This window comes from Platalea leucorodia (genome assembly GCF_965183815.1).
Source record: "Platalea leucorodia genome assembly, chromosome: 1".
Lineage (NCBI taxonomy): Eukaryota > Metazoa > Chordata > Aves > Pelecaniformes > Threskiornithidae > Platalea > Platalea leucorodia.
The window spans coordinates 23,075,444-23,090,162 of NC_138823.1; the positions used below are offsets into that span (position 1 = coordinate 23,075,444).

The 14,719-nt window shown below is 35.6% G+C and overlaps 1 protein-coding gene across 17 annotated transcripts in view; it reads left to right on the plus strand.

Moving 5' to 3' along the window:
- UBR5 (ubiquitin protein ligase E3 component n-recognin 5) overlaps positions 1-14,719 on the plus strand; it is a 95,086-nt gene that overhangs the window by 32,552 nt on the left and 47,815 nt on the right. For 12 of the 17 annotated variants that reach the window (XM_082319020.1, XM_082319031.1, XM_082319029.1 and 9 more), the window contains 8 exons: positions 1,060-1,209; positions 3,220-3,431; positions 8,094-8,210; positions 8,290-8,400; positions 9,173-9,327; positions 11,314-11,431; positions 12,273-12,457; positions 13,258-13,367. In XM_082319020.1, coding sequence (XP_082175146.1) covers positions 1,060-1,209; positions 3,220-3,431; positions 8,094-8,210; positions 8,290-8,400; positions 9,173-9,327; positions 11,314-11,431; positions 12,273-12,457; positions 13,258-13,367 — 1,158 coding nt within the window. The remainder of the gene's footprint in view (positions 1-1,059; positions 1,210-3,219; positions 3,432-8,093; positions 8,211-8,289; positions 8,401-9,172; positions 9,328-11,313; positions 11,432-12,272; positions 12,458-13,257; positions 13,368-14,719) is intronic. The other 5 variants (XM_082319032.1, XM_082319021.1, XM_082319028.1 and 2 more) reach the window with 3 other exon arrangements.

The window sequence follows — 14,719 nt, forward strand, 5'->3', positions numbered from 1 at the left end:
TTTGGGGCTCTGACTACCCAGTTAAGTCACTCTGAAGATTGCTTCCCACGTGACTTCTATACCCTATGAAGTATTGTCTCAAGCCAGGTGAATGCGCTAGTTCTAGATTTAGAAATCCCACCTTGCCCCAAGGAGGTGCCTGCCACAGGGGTGAAGGAGGGAAGTAGGGCTGTCCTTTCTGTAGCAGCAAGATGGTAGTCAGGTTTAGTTGTCTTGTCAGTCCATATTGCTGGACTTCAATAAATTACATGAATTTTCAGTAGCCTCTTTTGTGTGTGGATAGTAGCTATAGTTAGTAGATGGAAGGAAATTGTTTTATACTTTAATGATGATCAGTACTTCAGAGAAACTCAAGTTTTGTAACAGAAGCTCGGGCAGTCACAGTATTTAAGTTCATCTTTTTTTTTTTTTTTTTTTTTTTTTTTTTAACTGCATGGTATTAAAAAATGGTGCTTTTTCCAGATAACTGTTGTTGTTCTTAATCTAGCTACCATTTAAAGCTTTGTACTGAGCGCTGCAAGCTACTAGCCTGTGAATTAAACAAGAACAGCATTCTCTGAAAGAAACGTTCCATGGAGGAACGTACAGTCTTTGACATCAAAGACGTGGCTTTGTGAAGGCCAGCTTTCACCGTCGATTCTGTCCTCCCTTAATTCTAGGTCATCTTTGGAGTTCTGCGTTACGTGCATGAGTGTGTGTGCACATGTATGTATATGTATCTATCTTATCCTAGCGCTTTGTTCTTTCAAGTGACAGGCTAAAGTTTGAATTTCTGGGTTACAGAAAAATGTGTTTTGGGCAAGTCCTGTTTGGGAAATGTGGTTAGATAAGGACAGAGCAGTTCTTGTAGGGAAACTGGTTTTGTTCACTAGTCCACCAAGCTTGATTGTAAATGTGGTTGCATAGGAGGCACATGAGTTTGCACTGGTGAATCTGAAGAGCAGAAATTCAATTAATAGGTAGGATTTTTTTGTTTTGATATTTGTTTAGTTGATGGTCTCTCTAGCTGATGTTTTAAGTAGCTGATTATTCACTTAAGACCCTTGTCTCCTCTTATAGAGGATCTTATGTCTCTTCTGGATGCTGACATACATTCTGCTCACCCAAGTGTCATTATTGATGCTGATGCTATGTTTTCAGAAGATATTAGTTACTTTGGTTATCCATCCTTTCGGCGCTCATCACTTTCCAGGCTAGGCTCATCCAGAGGTAATTTTGCACCTTTTTTCTTTGTAATAAGTAGTTTGCTGTGGAAAAAGCTAGTGATAGTACACACTGGTGGTTTAGATTCTGATTTAATGCGAAAGTAGACTGTGATATGTTGTCAAATATAGAGTAGACAAATAGACTGTTACTCATTATCAAAATTATTAATGAATTCTGAGTATTAGAAGGTAAGTTCTGCAAGAACCTTGATAGTCATTTATTTTAAATCTAATTTTTGATCATTGGTGTTGCAAGGTGTTATAAAATTTTTGCACGTTAATTTTATTTTAAACTGTAGTGTAAGTACCTACTAATACATAGATTGCATTACAAATATTTAATTTGGCTCAAAAATGAGTAACGATGACATGCAGCATTCTTAATATTTCCTTTTTTTTTTTTCCCTTTTTCTTTTTCTTTCTTTTGGGTTGCTCTTTGTTCACTGTTCTTCACATTTCCTTAATTGTTCCATGACAGAAGTTACCTTTATGGAATGAGGAACTGTAGATACTAAGGAGGGAGAAAAAAACCTAAATTTTACTTTTTGGAAGCATTTTTATGGCTGGATAAGGAGAAATATTGGCAGCTGATAAAAAAAAAAACAAAACAAAACAAAACAAAAAAAACCCCAAACAACTCCTTGAGCAGTGTTAAGGCATTTTACTATTTTTTTTAAAGCATAATACACTTAAAAGATTTATAACAGACCATGCAGCAATTTCCTATCTTTTTGAAGCTGTTGCGCAAATGCCTAGAGTATTTCCAAACTGTTAATCCAACCTCTGCTGTGATTGTTTGTTTAGTACAGTTTTGTTGCCTTTCATGAACATGTTTTAGTATATTAATTGCTGAACACATAAATTCCTGTCACAAAATTATTAGTCAGGGGTCAGTGTGATGTTTGCTAGAAAATAAGTACAGTACTTTATGAAGTATATCTGTAAGACAAGCTGTCGTGTTTGGCTTATGTAAAAACCTTCCCATTTGTCTAATACAGCAAAAGACCCAAGACTTGGCATAATTTGTTGAAACTATGATATAATAATGTGGTCATCTCATACATGTAATTCCAGTTGATTTTTGTGAGCATAAGTGAAATACTTAATAGGTTAAATGCATTATGTGCATGTACGAATATTCAGCATCTGACATAACTCCTTCTAAATTCCTCCTTTTTTTTCCTTTCCTAAGGTTATTCTATATAAGACGTTACCACGAATTTTATAATCCTTATTTTCCATGCATAGTTGACTCTTGGAAAGTTAGTTTGATTACCTGATTTAAAAAATTTATCTGCATGAGCGAACTGCAGAGTACTGGCTTTAGACAGTTTGTAGGCCAATTGGAGGGGAAGCATTTTGGTAAGGAACATTTTCCTACAAGGATCCTTTTTAAAACTTGTCTGACTCTTGAAAAGTTTTCATTTGATCTGCTCAAAACAGATACACTTTAATTTATGAAATCCAGTCCTATGGAATATTGCTTTAAACAAAAGGGGTTGGATTATCAAACATGTATACAAGAGCTTTTTTTTAATGCTTGCTTTCTTTAACCTTTTCAAATCACTGTTTTTTTGGGGGAAAGTTGTTATGAAACTCTCTAATAAATACTCTTTTTTGGTTTGCATAAAGATATCTAACAGACTGTATAGACTTAGATCTTTTTTGTTGCTGTTGTTACTACATTGATAAAACAAAAACTGCATATTGTACTATAAAACTTTAAATTGCAATGTTAAATGTATTTGGCCTCTTATGATGTAAGTGAAAATGCTTTAGCATTTTTTTTTATAGTGCACAAATCTGTAAGACTTCTTTATTTCTGGTTTACTTTTATGTTTAGTAATTCTAAAGTACATATGCTTGAAAGGGTTAATATATTGAATGTTGCATGTCAGGACTTTATTTTTTAATCTGTGTGAGTAGATTTAACTGCTGTTAGTTGCATCCTGAAGGGTCTTTACTAGAGAGTGGCTTACTTTTATCCCACTGGTGTGACCCAATTGCATACCAGTTCTCCTTCTTCCCTTAGAGAGAGACTCTGAGCTGTTGCGTGAACGTGAGTCCGTTTTACGTTTGCGTGAACGAAGGTGGCTTGATGGAGCCTCATTTGATAATGAAAGAGGCTCTACAAGTAAGGAAGGGGAACCAAACCTGGACAAGAAGAATACACCTGTTCAAAGTCCTGTTTCTTTAGGAGAAGACTTGCAGTGGTGGCCAGATAAGGTATTGAAACTTTTTTACTAATTTATTTGCATGCTGTGCAATAGATCTGTTTATTTTTTTCCAAATAAATACTCTGTGTTTCCTTTTTGAATATCACATCTCAGTTTATGTGAGAGAATGTAATAAAGCATATTCTTCATTGTGCATTTAGGAAAATTATAAATAACTAGTTACAACCTTATAGCTGCGCTTCTGTTATTACTGTTTTAATTTTCTTCTCCATGTGTTTTGAAGGCACTGCTGTAGATCATGAGGTTTCAGTTTTTTCTTTTTTTACTTAGCTGCTCAAAGCATTTAATAGGCAATAGGAAACTTATGAAACAGTTTAAACTATCCTTCATCAAGGAAAGGTGGTTTTTTGTGTGTTTTTTTTATTTATTTTTTTTTTTTTTTTATTAGCATTATTATTCCCAGAGATACTTTCAGTTTGAGTGGATTGGGCCTTTAAGCAACAATGGTGAAAGTTGACATTTATTTGCAGTTGTGTTTTGAGTTGACCAATAACTTAAATGAGTACTGGCTGCTCCTTCAGAATCCCTTTGGCTTTCATTAGCTGGTTTTCTTTATAACCCTAATTCTGTTTTCAAGGCAAGAAGTAATTCCCACATGAGATATAAGAATAATAGGAACACCAGCTATATGTTGCTGACTGAGTATCTGTAGTCATTTTCTTCATGAATTACCTAGATGCTTGGGGAAATAACTTTAAAAAACAAACAAAGCAAACCCAAACCAACCAAACAAACCAGAAAACTTCCCAGGAATGGAAGTGATAATCTATGCTTATTAGACCAAATTTGATGGACTTGGGGTGTCTTTCTAGCGTTCCCATTTCTGTCTGTCTGCAGTATCTGTGAGGTTGCTATTTTGATATGTCACGCTTTCTTTTTCCTATGTCTCTGTTTTTTCCTTTCAGACTAAATATAGATAGAGAGCTTGAAGAGGGAGGTGAATTTAGAGGCTTATTTCTGCTTACAGCAGCTCACCCTTAGCTGCTCTCGTCTTCATTCGGGCATTCAAACTGAAAAATGAAGATCCCTAAAAGAATGTTTGTCTAATAGTTGCTCTCCCAACCAGACTTTTTATGTCTAAAGTGTGATTTTATTTTTTTCAGCCAGTAATGCTGAACTTCTGTGTCAGTGAAAATTGGCAGCTTTTGTCCCCCTTGCTTTGTCATAATGGTAGAATGAGAGAGTCACGTGGCTTGGGTAGAGAGAGATTTCAGGAGCTTTACCATCAAAGAATAAATGTAGTTTAGATTTTGAATACTAACTTATCTTTTTTTATTTCCACTGCTGTGTTTTGGTAACATTATTGTGGCTGTTATTACTGTTGTGGTTTTGTTTTGTTCTGGTTTTTTTGTTTGTTTTGGTTTGGTTTGGTTTGGTTTGGTTTGGTTTTTTTACTGCTTCAGGAATGTTTTTCCTGTTAACCCCATTCTTCTCTCTGGCCCTGAAACTTAGTTACTAAATTAGGGTCGTTTTTTTCTTTTCCTGGATGGGTTTTTTGTTATTTACAAATTCAGCAGGTCCTGCCCTAGGACAATTACTGCAGTCTTTTATTGGGCACCTTTTATGGAAATAACTTGCTGTGATATCTAATTGCATGCTTGTTCAATTTAAATATACTGAACTTCTTCCAAGATACCTGTTTGTATATGCACTCATATAAACCCTAGCTTACAGGTAAATGAAGGTGTCTTACTAGAAAGGCCTTTCATCTTTATCCAAAAGTAGTTAAACTTTTCATCCTGTCCTTCAGCTGAACATTTATAAGAAATTGTTCTGCATCTTTCTTGCTATAGCCCCACTCTGAAGTTTTGTTGGTGGTATTTCCCAACAGAAATACTTCAAGGTGAATCCTGAGGGAGATGATTTAGCTGAGAGGCCAGTTCAGATGTTTCTTCCATTTTGAAAATTGGAAAGGAGATCTTGAAATGTTAGTGGAAAAGACAGTAAGCTAGGGGAGAGATAAAGTACGTGAGAAAGCGCTACAAAGTAACCAATCTTTTTTGCAAATATCTTTCTTTCATTTTTCATTATTTTGACATTTAGCATTTGAGACAGAACTGTAGTAGTCCATGATGAGGATGGTTAACTTGCATTTATGGGAGTAAAGTACCAACCTGAGAGGAATGGTTGAAACTTTCGGAAAGCCGATAGCGTTCCCAAGTGCATCAGTTTCACCCACAGTCTGAGACTAGTGATGTTGAGACATGTTGCATAGGTACCGAGTTTTCTCCACCAAATAAGTGAAATTAACTGCTCAAGAATTCAAGTCAATGAATTAATTCTTCTGATAGTTCAAATCTTGTTGGACTGTAGTACTATTAGTCTGCACTGCCACATATCAACGTTGTGCCATGTGTGTCAGAGCCACTCTATAGTATGGCAAATACGGCCATTTTTTTCCTGCTAGACTGTAGTTAGGTGCAAGCTGAGCCTTTAGTTTGTTCGAGAAGGTATATTCTGCTTAGCTATTGAGATACTAAGATTTTGTCAGCAACCTGCATCATCTTCAAGTATGTAATTTCTCTGGTCTGAAGTCAGAATTTATAGTTGAACACGTAAGATTCCGGTTACAGCAGCAGAGCTTCATGCATCTTTGTGCTGTTAGTCTTTTGAATGGCATCATGGAGGTATATGTAGTGTTGGTCCTGCAGCACTTAGATCACAACTGCTAACATTTTTATGGAAGGGAGAGAAAAATTTTGAATGGCAGGTCTCTTCAGTGTTGAGTTTGTGGTATAAAACTGTTTATAAAAAGTTGTAAAACATATTAGCAAGATTAGAAGTCATAAAGATACTGTCTCGGAGCAAAAATTAATTGTTTTCCATACTTGACTTTGAGGCATTAGGCCAGATAACTTCTGAAGATTCATTTATGCTGATGAAGTAGAGATGCATCTCATTAGACTACAGTAGATTCTGATGACAGTTCTTCCTCAGAATATGCAATATTTATACAATGGCAAGTATTAATCATGAACACAGAATAGCATTCGTGCTACTTCAGCGCTGTGTTGGTAGATGCCCTCCAGAGCAAAATAATTCTCTTATGATTTAATTAATTCTAGATTCTGTTATCAGGGTATAAAAGAGAGTTGCTCGTGATTGCTTGTGTCCTTTCCTGCTGCCTTCTTTTTCTTCTTTCCCAAAACACTGGTAAACAGTTTGAGCTGTAAGAGATGCACTGAATTCTGTGTTATTCAAGGACACACTCACACCTTTTGAAATGTGCACTTCTGGGCATGAAAATAGTAAAAAAATAGTGTGAATCCAGATTTATGAAACTAAAAATGTTTCCACTTGTAAACTTCTGTAGCTGAAATTTAGGGAACAGATAAATGTACTGGATAGTGGGCTGCTTTTAATGGTCTGACAAGAGTTCAGTTTCCCGTCAGATAGTTGAATTGCTTAAATCTGGTATATTGTAATCTAAGAGAGGCAGCTAGATATTGATCTGGGAGATAACTACAACAGATAAGACTAATTTTCATGTACCTATCTTTCAGATTTGTAGCTGTAGAAGGCAGCATTTGATTTTATACTAGTTTGTTTTTTCATTTTTTTAAAAAGCTGTTTTCTTCCTGAAGTGGAAGGGAACTTTTAGTTGTTACCAGTAAAGAAGTTTAGAAAGAACATGGCTGTCCTGTAGCTGCGCTTGCTGAGGAGCCCTGAACGGACGGGCCTTACAAAGGTTTCTCGGTGAACAGAAGTAAATGTTTTGTGAAATCACTCAAATTCGCAGGTCTGTAGTTTGAGATTCGTTTCAATGCAAGGGCGAGCAGGAACTTGGAAAAAGCGAGACTGTAACTGTTGCGTAGTTGCTGCAACATTGGTACAGGGCCAAATGTAAGAGGTGGGGAAAACAGGCCTGTGAGATGCGGGTGAGGTACCGGGTGAAGCAATTAAGCAAAGTAGTACTACCTAAGTAGTAGAAAGGTGCCATATGAATTTTGGTAAAATGTGAAAAAGCAGAAAAGGGCGGGATAGGGAATAACCCGTAATTAGAAGCTTTTCCAGCATATCAGGTCATAATGATGCATTAATGTGACATGTAGCACACTGATTTTTTTTTTTTTTTTTTTTTTTAAACTTGATCTTGTTTGCAATTATTTACCTTCAGAGGTGAAAGATAAGACCTGTTTAATTGATGAGGCAGTGAATTTGATAATTGATTTCTTGGGTAGTTGGAAGATATCTTCATGAGTATACTTAGCAATGGAGTAATGGAATTATGTGGCTTTTTTGTTCATTTCAAAAAGCCGGAATTTTAGAGGGAAACTTTTTTTAAATGTCAAAAGTCAAGAGATCTTCCCATCTTTAATTCTGTGAGCAGTGTTGTGTTCTTAAAATATTGTGGAAGCTCTTAATAAACTGTCCAAGTTAATTGCCATGTATATGTTATTGCTAAACTTCAGGAAAATAATATCTATTTCTTTCTTCCCTCACTCTGTCAGAAGCAATAATGCTTTTTTGTGTGTGTGTGTTTGAGGGCATGCTGAGCTTGAGACACACTAGATATATCTTTATTTTCAAGTTCAACATTCATGGAAACGCTGAAAAAAAACAGTTACAAGTTCATTTTTTTTTGCATTTATATATTTTTATATATATTTGTAGTATTGCTGTCTTAGACTACGTATTTCTGCATTTGTAGGATGGAACAAAGTTTATTTGTATTGGAGCTCTGTATTCTGAGCTCGTGGCTGTTAGCAGTAAAGGAGAACTCTATCAATGGAAGTGGAGTGAATCAGAGCCTTACAGAAATGCACAGGTACTGCACATCTTTAAATGCTTACCTTCAGAATGATTTATATGCTTTGAATATCTAAAATATTTTTTTGTTTCCAAAGAATCCTTCGCTACATCATCCAAGAGCCATGTTTTTGGGATTAACCAATGAAAAGATAGTGCTCCTTTCTGCAAATAGTATTAGAGCAACTGTTGCCACTGAAAATAACAAGGTATGAGATGTGCGCTGGTTGATGAACTTGACAAAGCTGTGTTTTTCAGTTACTTGCAGTGTATCATGGAGAAGTTGATTCTTCAGCTTCATCAGTAGTAGAAAGTACTTAATTTGTTTGTTCATTCCACTTCTTTTCCTCTATACGGATGTAAAAACAAAACAGAAACCCAACTGGTGTTTTGTAAAAATGCAAAAAGATAAAAGAAAAAAAAAAATCTGGCATATTTACAGGTGAAACAGTGAAAAGATATCTGTTTTACCTGATTATCTGAAATACTTGACTTTTTGCTGTTACAGTGGAAACTGACACTGGTTTAAGAATAGAGAAGCTTGTTAATATTCTGTATGTATTTCCTGGAAAAACTAAGGGCATTGAAGCTTTCTGTGCTGTAAAGTAAGTTATCTAAATATGCTTTTCTGCCCAGTTAAGAGTGAACTTGAAACTGATTTAGTGAAGTATATGTACTTGTTGAAGTATTTTTATGACATGTCTCTGTATTTATTTTTTTTTTTTTAACTTTTTTGGTTTTGTTGGGGACTGGAAATAGAGGGGGGGAAAAAAAAATCCTGAAAAGCTCTTTTCTGGGGAAAGAAAAGGTGGTAGGGGATAAAATCCCAAAGGGAATCATTGTTTGGTTTTTGTTTTGTGTCTTTTTTTTTTTTCTTTTTTTTTTTCCCTTTCAAACCCGGTAAATATTACATTAAAGGTGGAACTTTTATTTTTCTTTTTTCCCCTACCTTCTCTGTTCCTTTCTTCCCTTCTCCCTTAGGTTGCTACGTGGGTAGATGAAACTTTAAGCTCTGTAGCTTCTAAATTAGAACACACTGCACAGACATACTCAGAGCTTCAGGGAGAACGGATTGTTTCTTTACATTGTTGTGCTCTTTATACGTGTGCCCAACTAGAGAACAACTTGTATTGGTGGTAAGTAAATACTGTGTTTATGTGAAACAGTGTAGATCCACTGGATGTCTTCATGTCCTTGGCTCTGAGCATCATTGCAAAACTACTGAACCACAGTTGTCCTGAGTTCTGAAACTCTGCACTTGAGCTTAGGTTCCCTTTTAAAAGTATATTTATTCACTTCTTTAATGCCTAAAGCTTTTTGGATCCAATTATAACATCTTTAAGAGAATAAGGTTATTCTTTTAGGAGATGTGTATAAATGCTTTAGCATTCAGATATATCAGTACTACACAGTATCAGAGAATAACCTTCTTTATGCCTGTCAGGCCTTTTTTCAGATTATAAATATGGAACAAACTTACCCCTGTGTGAGGTCCACATTCTTCTGTCAGGCTCTGTTAGAAAACTTGGTCTGTTAGTTTGTGGCCCAAATCTTAAAGAAGGGAGAAATGACATGAGATGCTCCCTCTAGGGCTTGTTGTTAATATATAACACTTTTAAACATTGTAAAATATGAAATGTTAGTTAAAATATTTTAACTAACAATTTGATAATTAAGAAGCCTATGTTTAAAAAAAAAAAACAAACCCACAACCAAACCTGATCCCCCGCACCCCCTCAAAAACAACACTCCCAAAAGAGCTCAAATGTATTTCTGATTTGAATTAATTAATTGAATATTACTAATGCATTGTCTGTATGCATTATTTTTGTCAGCGTGTCAGGAGTCATTGCATTACATACCATGCCCAAAGCTCAAGTAGCTTTTAGGCATGGGTGAGTTAAATACTTGATGATGAGTTGGAAATCAGAGCATTGAAAATTGATTCTATGAAACAGCTTTCTCATTAAATTCTAGTAACTCTCTGGAAAGTATTTAAGTAGAATTGTAGCTAGGCCTGTAAACTTAAGCACAGACAAATTTTATTCTAACTTCTAGTTCCAGATCTCAAAATTACAACGCTCTGGTTCTTGGCCCTTTCGTTATATCATGGCTGACACACCTCACTTAGAGTAATTACTCTTAGTGTAGAAACTAATAAGCCGTGACACTGGAGATACCTGGCTATTAGAACCTGCCATCTTTACTGCTTTTAGAATAATCAGTGCAATATATAAAAAGACTTATTAGCATTTATATGTAATCATTGAAAGCAATTTATTTATTAACCAACATGTCCTTTCTGGGAGGGCTTAACTGTCAGCAGTGGTGATTTTATGTTAATCAGATTGGTGTAGACAGAAGCTTCTGTTACTATTGATATCCTTAGTTGCAATGGTCTGTAGTACACCAGACAGGATTTCAATTTCCAGTGTTGCACAGGACTGATGGTTTTCATGTTTACTTAACATGAAGGACATTTTCAAATAAAAGCAGCTAACTCTATAACCCACTGACTAAAACATGAAGCATCAAAATAATAAGCATGCTTAACTGTGTACGTAGGCGTTATTTTCAGCTAAACTGCGTGGATCCTATTACAAAAGAAGTGTCCTTTTTTCCCCTCTTGCAGCTTGTCTGTCATAATAGTCCTAGACTCCTTCAGCCACGTCCCCAGAGAGAAAGTGAGGCTTTTAGAATTTAAAAACAAAAAAGCTTATCCTGTTCCCCAATGACTGCAAATTCTGGAAATCATCACTAGTCATGGGAAATATATCCTCAAGTTCAGAGGGGACAACCCGCAGCTTGAAAGCTGTGACTGGAGCATACCATCTGCGACAGAGGTCTAGCAGCATTTTGGACTAGAAGGAAAGCCATTTGGCAGTGACGTATCTTATGTGCTCTTCCTCCTAATAAATTGGCCAGTTGAGATTAATTTGGAAAGTGGGGGTGAATATAGAAAAAGATGTCATTTCTGCAGTGCTTTGACGTTTTGGAGAAGGTGGCACAGACTTGTATGTTTGATCATGCCTACATTAAGCAGAAGGAATAAACTGTTAAAAGTTATAAAAAAAATCATTTCTTTCATAGCCTTTTTTAAAATAATATGTGTTTTTCCACAGGGGTGTAGTTCCTTTCAGCCAAAGGAAGAAAATGCTAGAGAAGGCCAGAGCGAAAAATAAAAAGCCGAAGTCTAGTGCTGGTATCTCCTCTATGCCAAACATAACCGTTGGAACCCAGGCAAGTGCAACTGTCACAAGTGGCATTTTTACAGTGCTATATGATGAGCTTACAGCCTGCTCTTAAAAAAAACCAAAACAAATTACGTTCTGTTCTTGTTATGCACGAAAGTTGTATCAATAATATGGAATTAGAATAGTATGTTTTAATTATATGACTGTAAATTGATGTGTCCTGTTAGTGTTGTTATTGTTTTACAAGTATAATTATTGCTGCAAACATGGAGAAACAAGCTGTACTCATACAAAGTACTTCTGTTTTGCCTGCTGATTCTGTATTTTGAGAGAAAGTAGGTATAGAAATACGATTCCCAGTAGAGCACATAGCTTTGTAAATGATTTGGCATTTAAGTGCCTGCAATATTAGAGTCTGGGTTTGATTTACTTATGCAGTGGGATAGGCCTTTGGTTTGAAGCCTTTACCAAAAATGTTAATAGCTGATATAGAGATGTAGGATTCTTTTCGTGATTAGTATTAGAACTAGTATGAGACAAAACAGCTCCTTCCCAGGAAGCACATTTCTTTTGGCTCCCAATCCATTCTAATCAACTCTGGGATGAGTCTTTGTTATTGGATGAATTGTTCCTTTTGTGGTTGAGCATCTAAATACTATATATTAAACAGTTGCACTGCTAAAGCTGTTGCTTTCAGCTGTGAATTGTACAACAGCCTCTTTTTTCCTAGAAAAGTGCATAACACATCATGCTGACTTTCCTATTCATCTAGTTCCATGTTTTCTTATTTTTTGATTACTACATATGTCACTGAGAAAATGCATGCATATATGATTTCCTTCAGTATAATCCATTGTTCTCACAGAAATAAATATTTCTGTCTGTAGGTGTGTTTAAGAAATAACCCCCTCTATCATGCTGGAGCAGTTGCTTTTTCAATCAGTGCTGGAATTCCTAAAGTGGGTGTGTTAATGGAATCTGTTTGGAACATGAATGACAGCTGTCGATTTCAGCTTCGGTCACCCGAGAGCTTGAAAAACATGGAGAAAGCTAGCAAAACTACTGAGGCAAAGTAAGTGTTGGGAACACACATGCATACACACAGAGCATTTATTTGATATTCTCTTGAATTGGTGATTGATTAAAAATTGAAAAGAAGGAAGGTCAGGTTTTTATCAGTTTGAACTTCTTGCCTTCTTTATAAGAGTCTAGCTTTCTTGTAAACTCTGCTAAGTGTGCAGAAATGCTCACTGCGGGAAGGGCGTCTCAGTTGTGTGAAACCACTATGGAAATGTGAAATGCAGAAGGAATATTAAATGAAGATTTTCCTGCTGTGTTTCATAAAGTTTCCAAGATTTGATAGTTGAATAACTGAAAGTGGTTTTGTTACGGAACTAACTGTTTTCAGGCCCTTCTTCATGGCATTGCGAGACCTGTTTCAACCCCTCCATAGTTTGAAAAAAAAAAATCATTGGGTTGACAATTGCCATTTAAATGTTTCTTAAAACAGATTTAAACTGTTTCAAGAAAAGCTTGAAAAAGTTTAGCAGTTTTAGAGTTTCAGGTTACTGTATAAAGCTAATAATTCTTCCTGTCTTCAAATGAAGCGCATTTAAAGATGTTTGTTTTCTGTAATATTGTGTCTATGCTCAGTTAATGTTATAAAGCTAATCCCTGATTAAGCAGCATAGCACCATTCCCCACATCAGATGTATAGCCTTGTCAGTTAGGATGGGTGTTCGCAAGTATGGAGTTATTTCATTAAAGTATTGTTAAAGGAACATGGCTGGGACACACTGACACTTTGTCCCTCGTCACAGAAAAGATTTCACCTTTTTCTTTCTTCGTTCTAAGTAACACCTTTTATTCTAGACCTGAAAGCAAACAGGAACCAGTGAAAACTGAGATGGGTCCTCCGCCATCCCCAGCTTCCACTTGTAGTGATGCATCTTCAATAGCAAGCAGTGCGTCAATGCCATATAGTAAGTAATGTGTAGCTCATAGTAACACAAAATATTTGTGTGGATAAGAAGTTTTTGTAAGAGGCAGTTCTACAAAGATTCTGTACTAATTTCAGAATCCTTTTCGTTCTTTCAGTCTGAACTGCAATATATGTAAAGGCTTTTGTAATAGACTTTAGATAATCAGTGAATTGTCAGTGTTAAATTTGAATGTATTAGTATAAGCAGTGACTACTTGATGTGAGGTGTATCTAAGCAAGCATAACACTTAGTTCTGAGAATCAAAAATATCTTTCAGGATCAAGAGGAAGTCTGAAGATAAAGTTGTTTATGTTTAATTGCAATGTGATAGTGAGTTTCTTTACAGCCCAGAAGTTGAACTTGTTTTGGAAAATTCCTTTTAAGATTAAGCTTGTTCTTGCACAGCGTGCCTTGCATGTGAACTTCAGTGCATAAAGTAGTAGTTTGTCATCTATTACATAAAATTTCTAAAACTAGACATTCTTTACTAACATACAAAAGCAGTGAGAGTTTTATAGTACAAGTTGTACTTAAAAACCTAAAAGGCTCCATTAGAATTCACGTAACTGACATCTTAAGCATTTTTTCTCCATTTAAACTCATGCATTTATAAAGGGTTAATTACACTGCCATCATTTGAAGAAATCTTCTCTCTCCTCATGTTTCTTCTAATTGTTCACATAATGCAGTTTTAAGAAGTGTTCACCTAGAGAATCAAATGGCTCCATTCAGTGACTAAGAATCTCATATGCTCAGATCTGCAGTACTAATTAATTTTACTAGTAGAGTCTTTTGCTACTGATTTCTTCTCTTTTGCAGTTCTTTCAACTGTAATTTTTCACTGACTGTAGCTTTGCTTGGATTTTGAACTAGTTAACTAAGTTAACTTCACAGTTATCTTAGAAGTTCTCTACTTCTCACTTCACATATGTTGATGATATTAATTACACTATATACTCAATTCAGGAGATTAAAGGTTCTTGTCAGTGTTAATTTAGCCACGTTACATATTTAAATTTGATCCTGAGTGTACAGATTATGTCTTTGCAGCAAATCTAACTGTATTGCAATTGCTGTTAGCCCAAATAACTATTTTCTGCCTCATTTGCTGTTCTTCTAGATGTTTACCAAAAAATCCATATGTTGTGGACAAGCAGACTTTTTGTGAGGGTGATATAAAGCACTGTAGCAGGGCTGAATGAAGGGTCTTACAATGTCAGCCTTTTTACTTACAGCATTAATATCTGAGCCCTGCCAAAACAATTTCTTGTATTCTAATTGTTTTGCTTAAATGTCCTTAAAAATTACTTTGTTTATCAGATAGGTTTTATTAGTGCTAATTTCACAGAAAA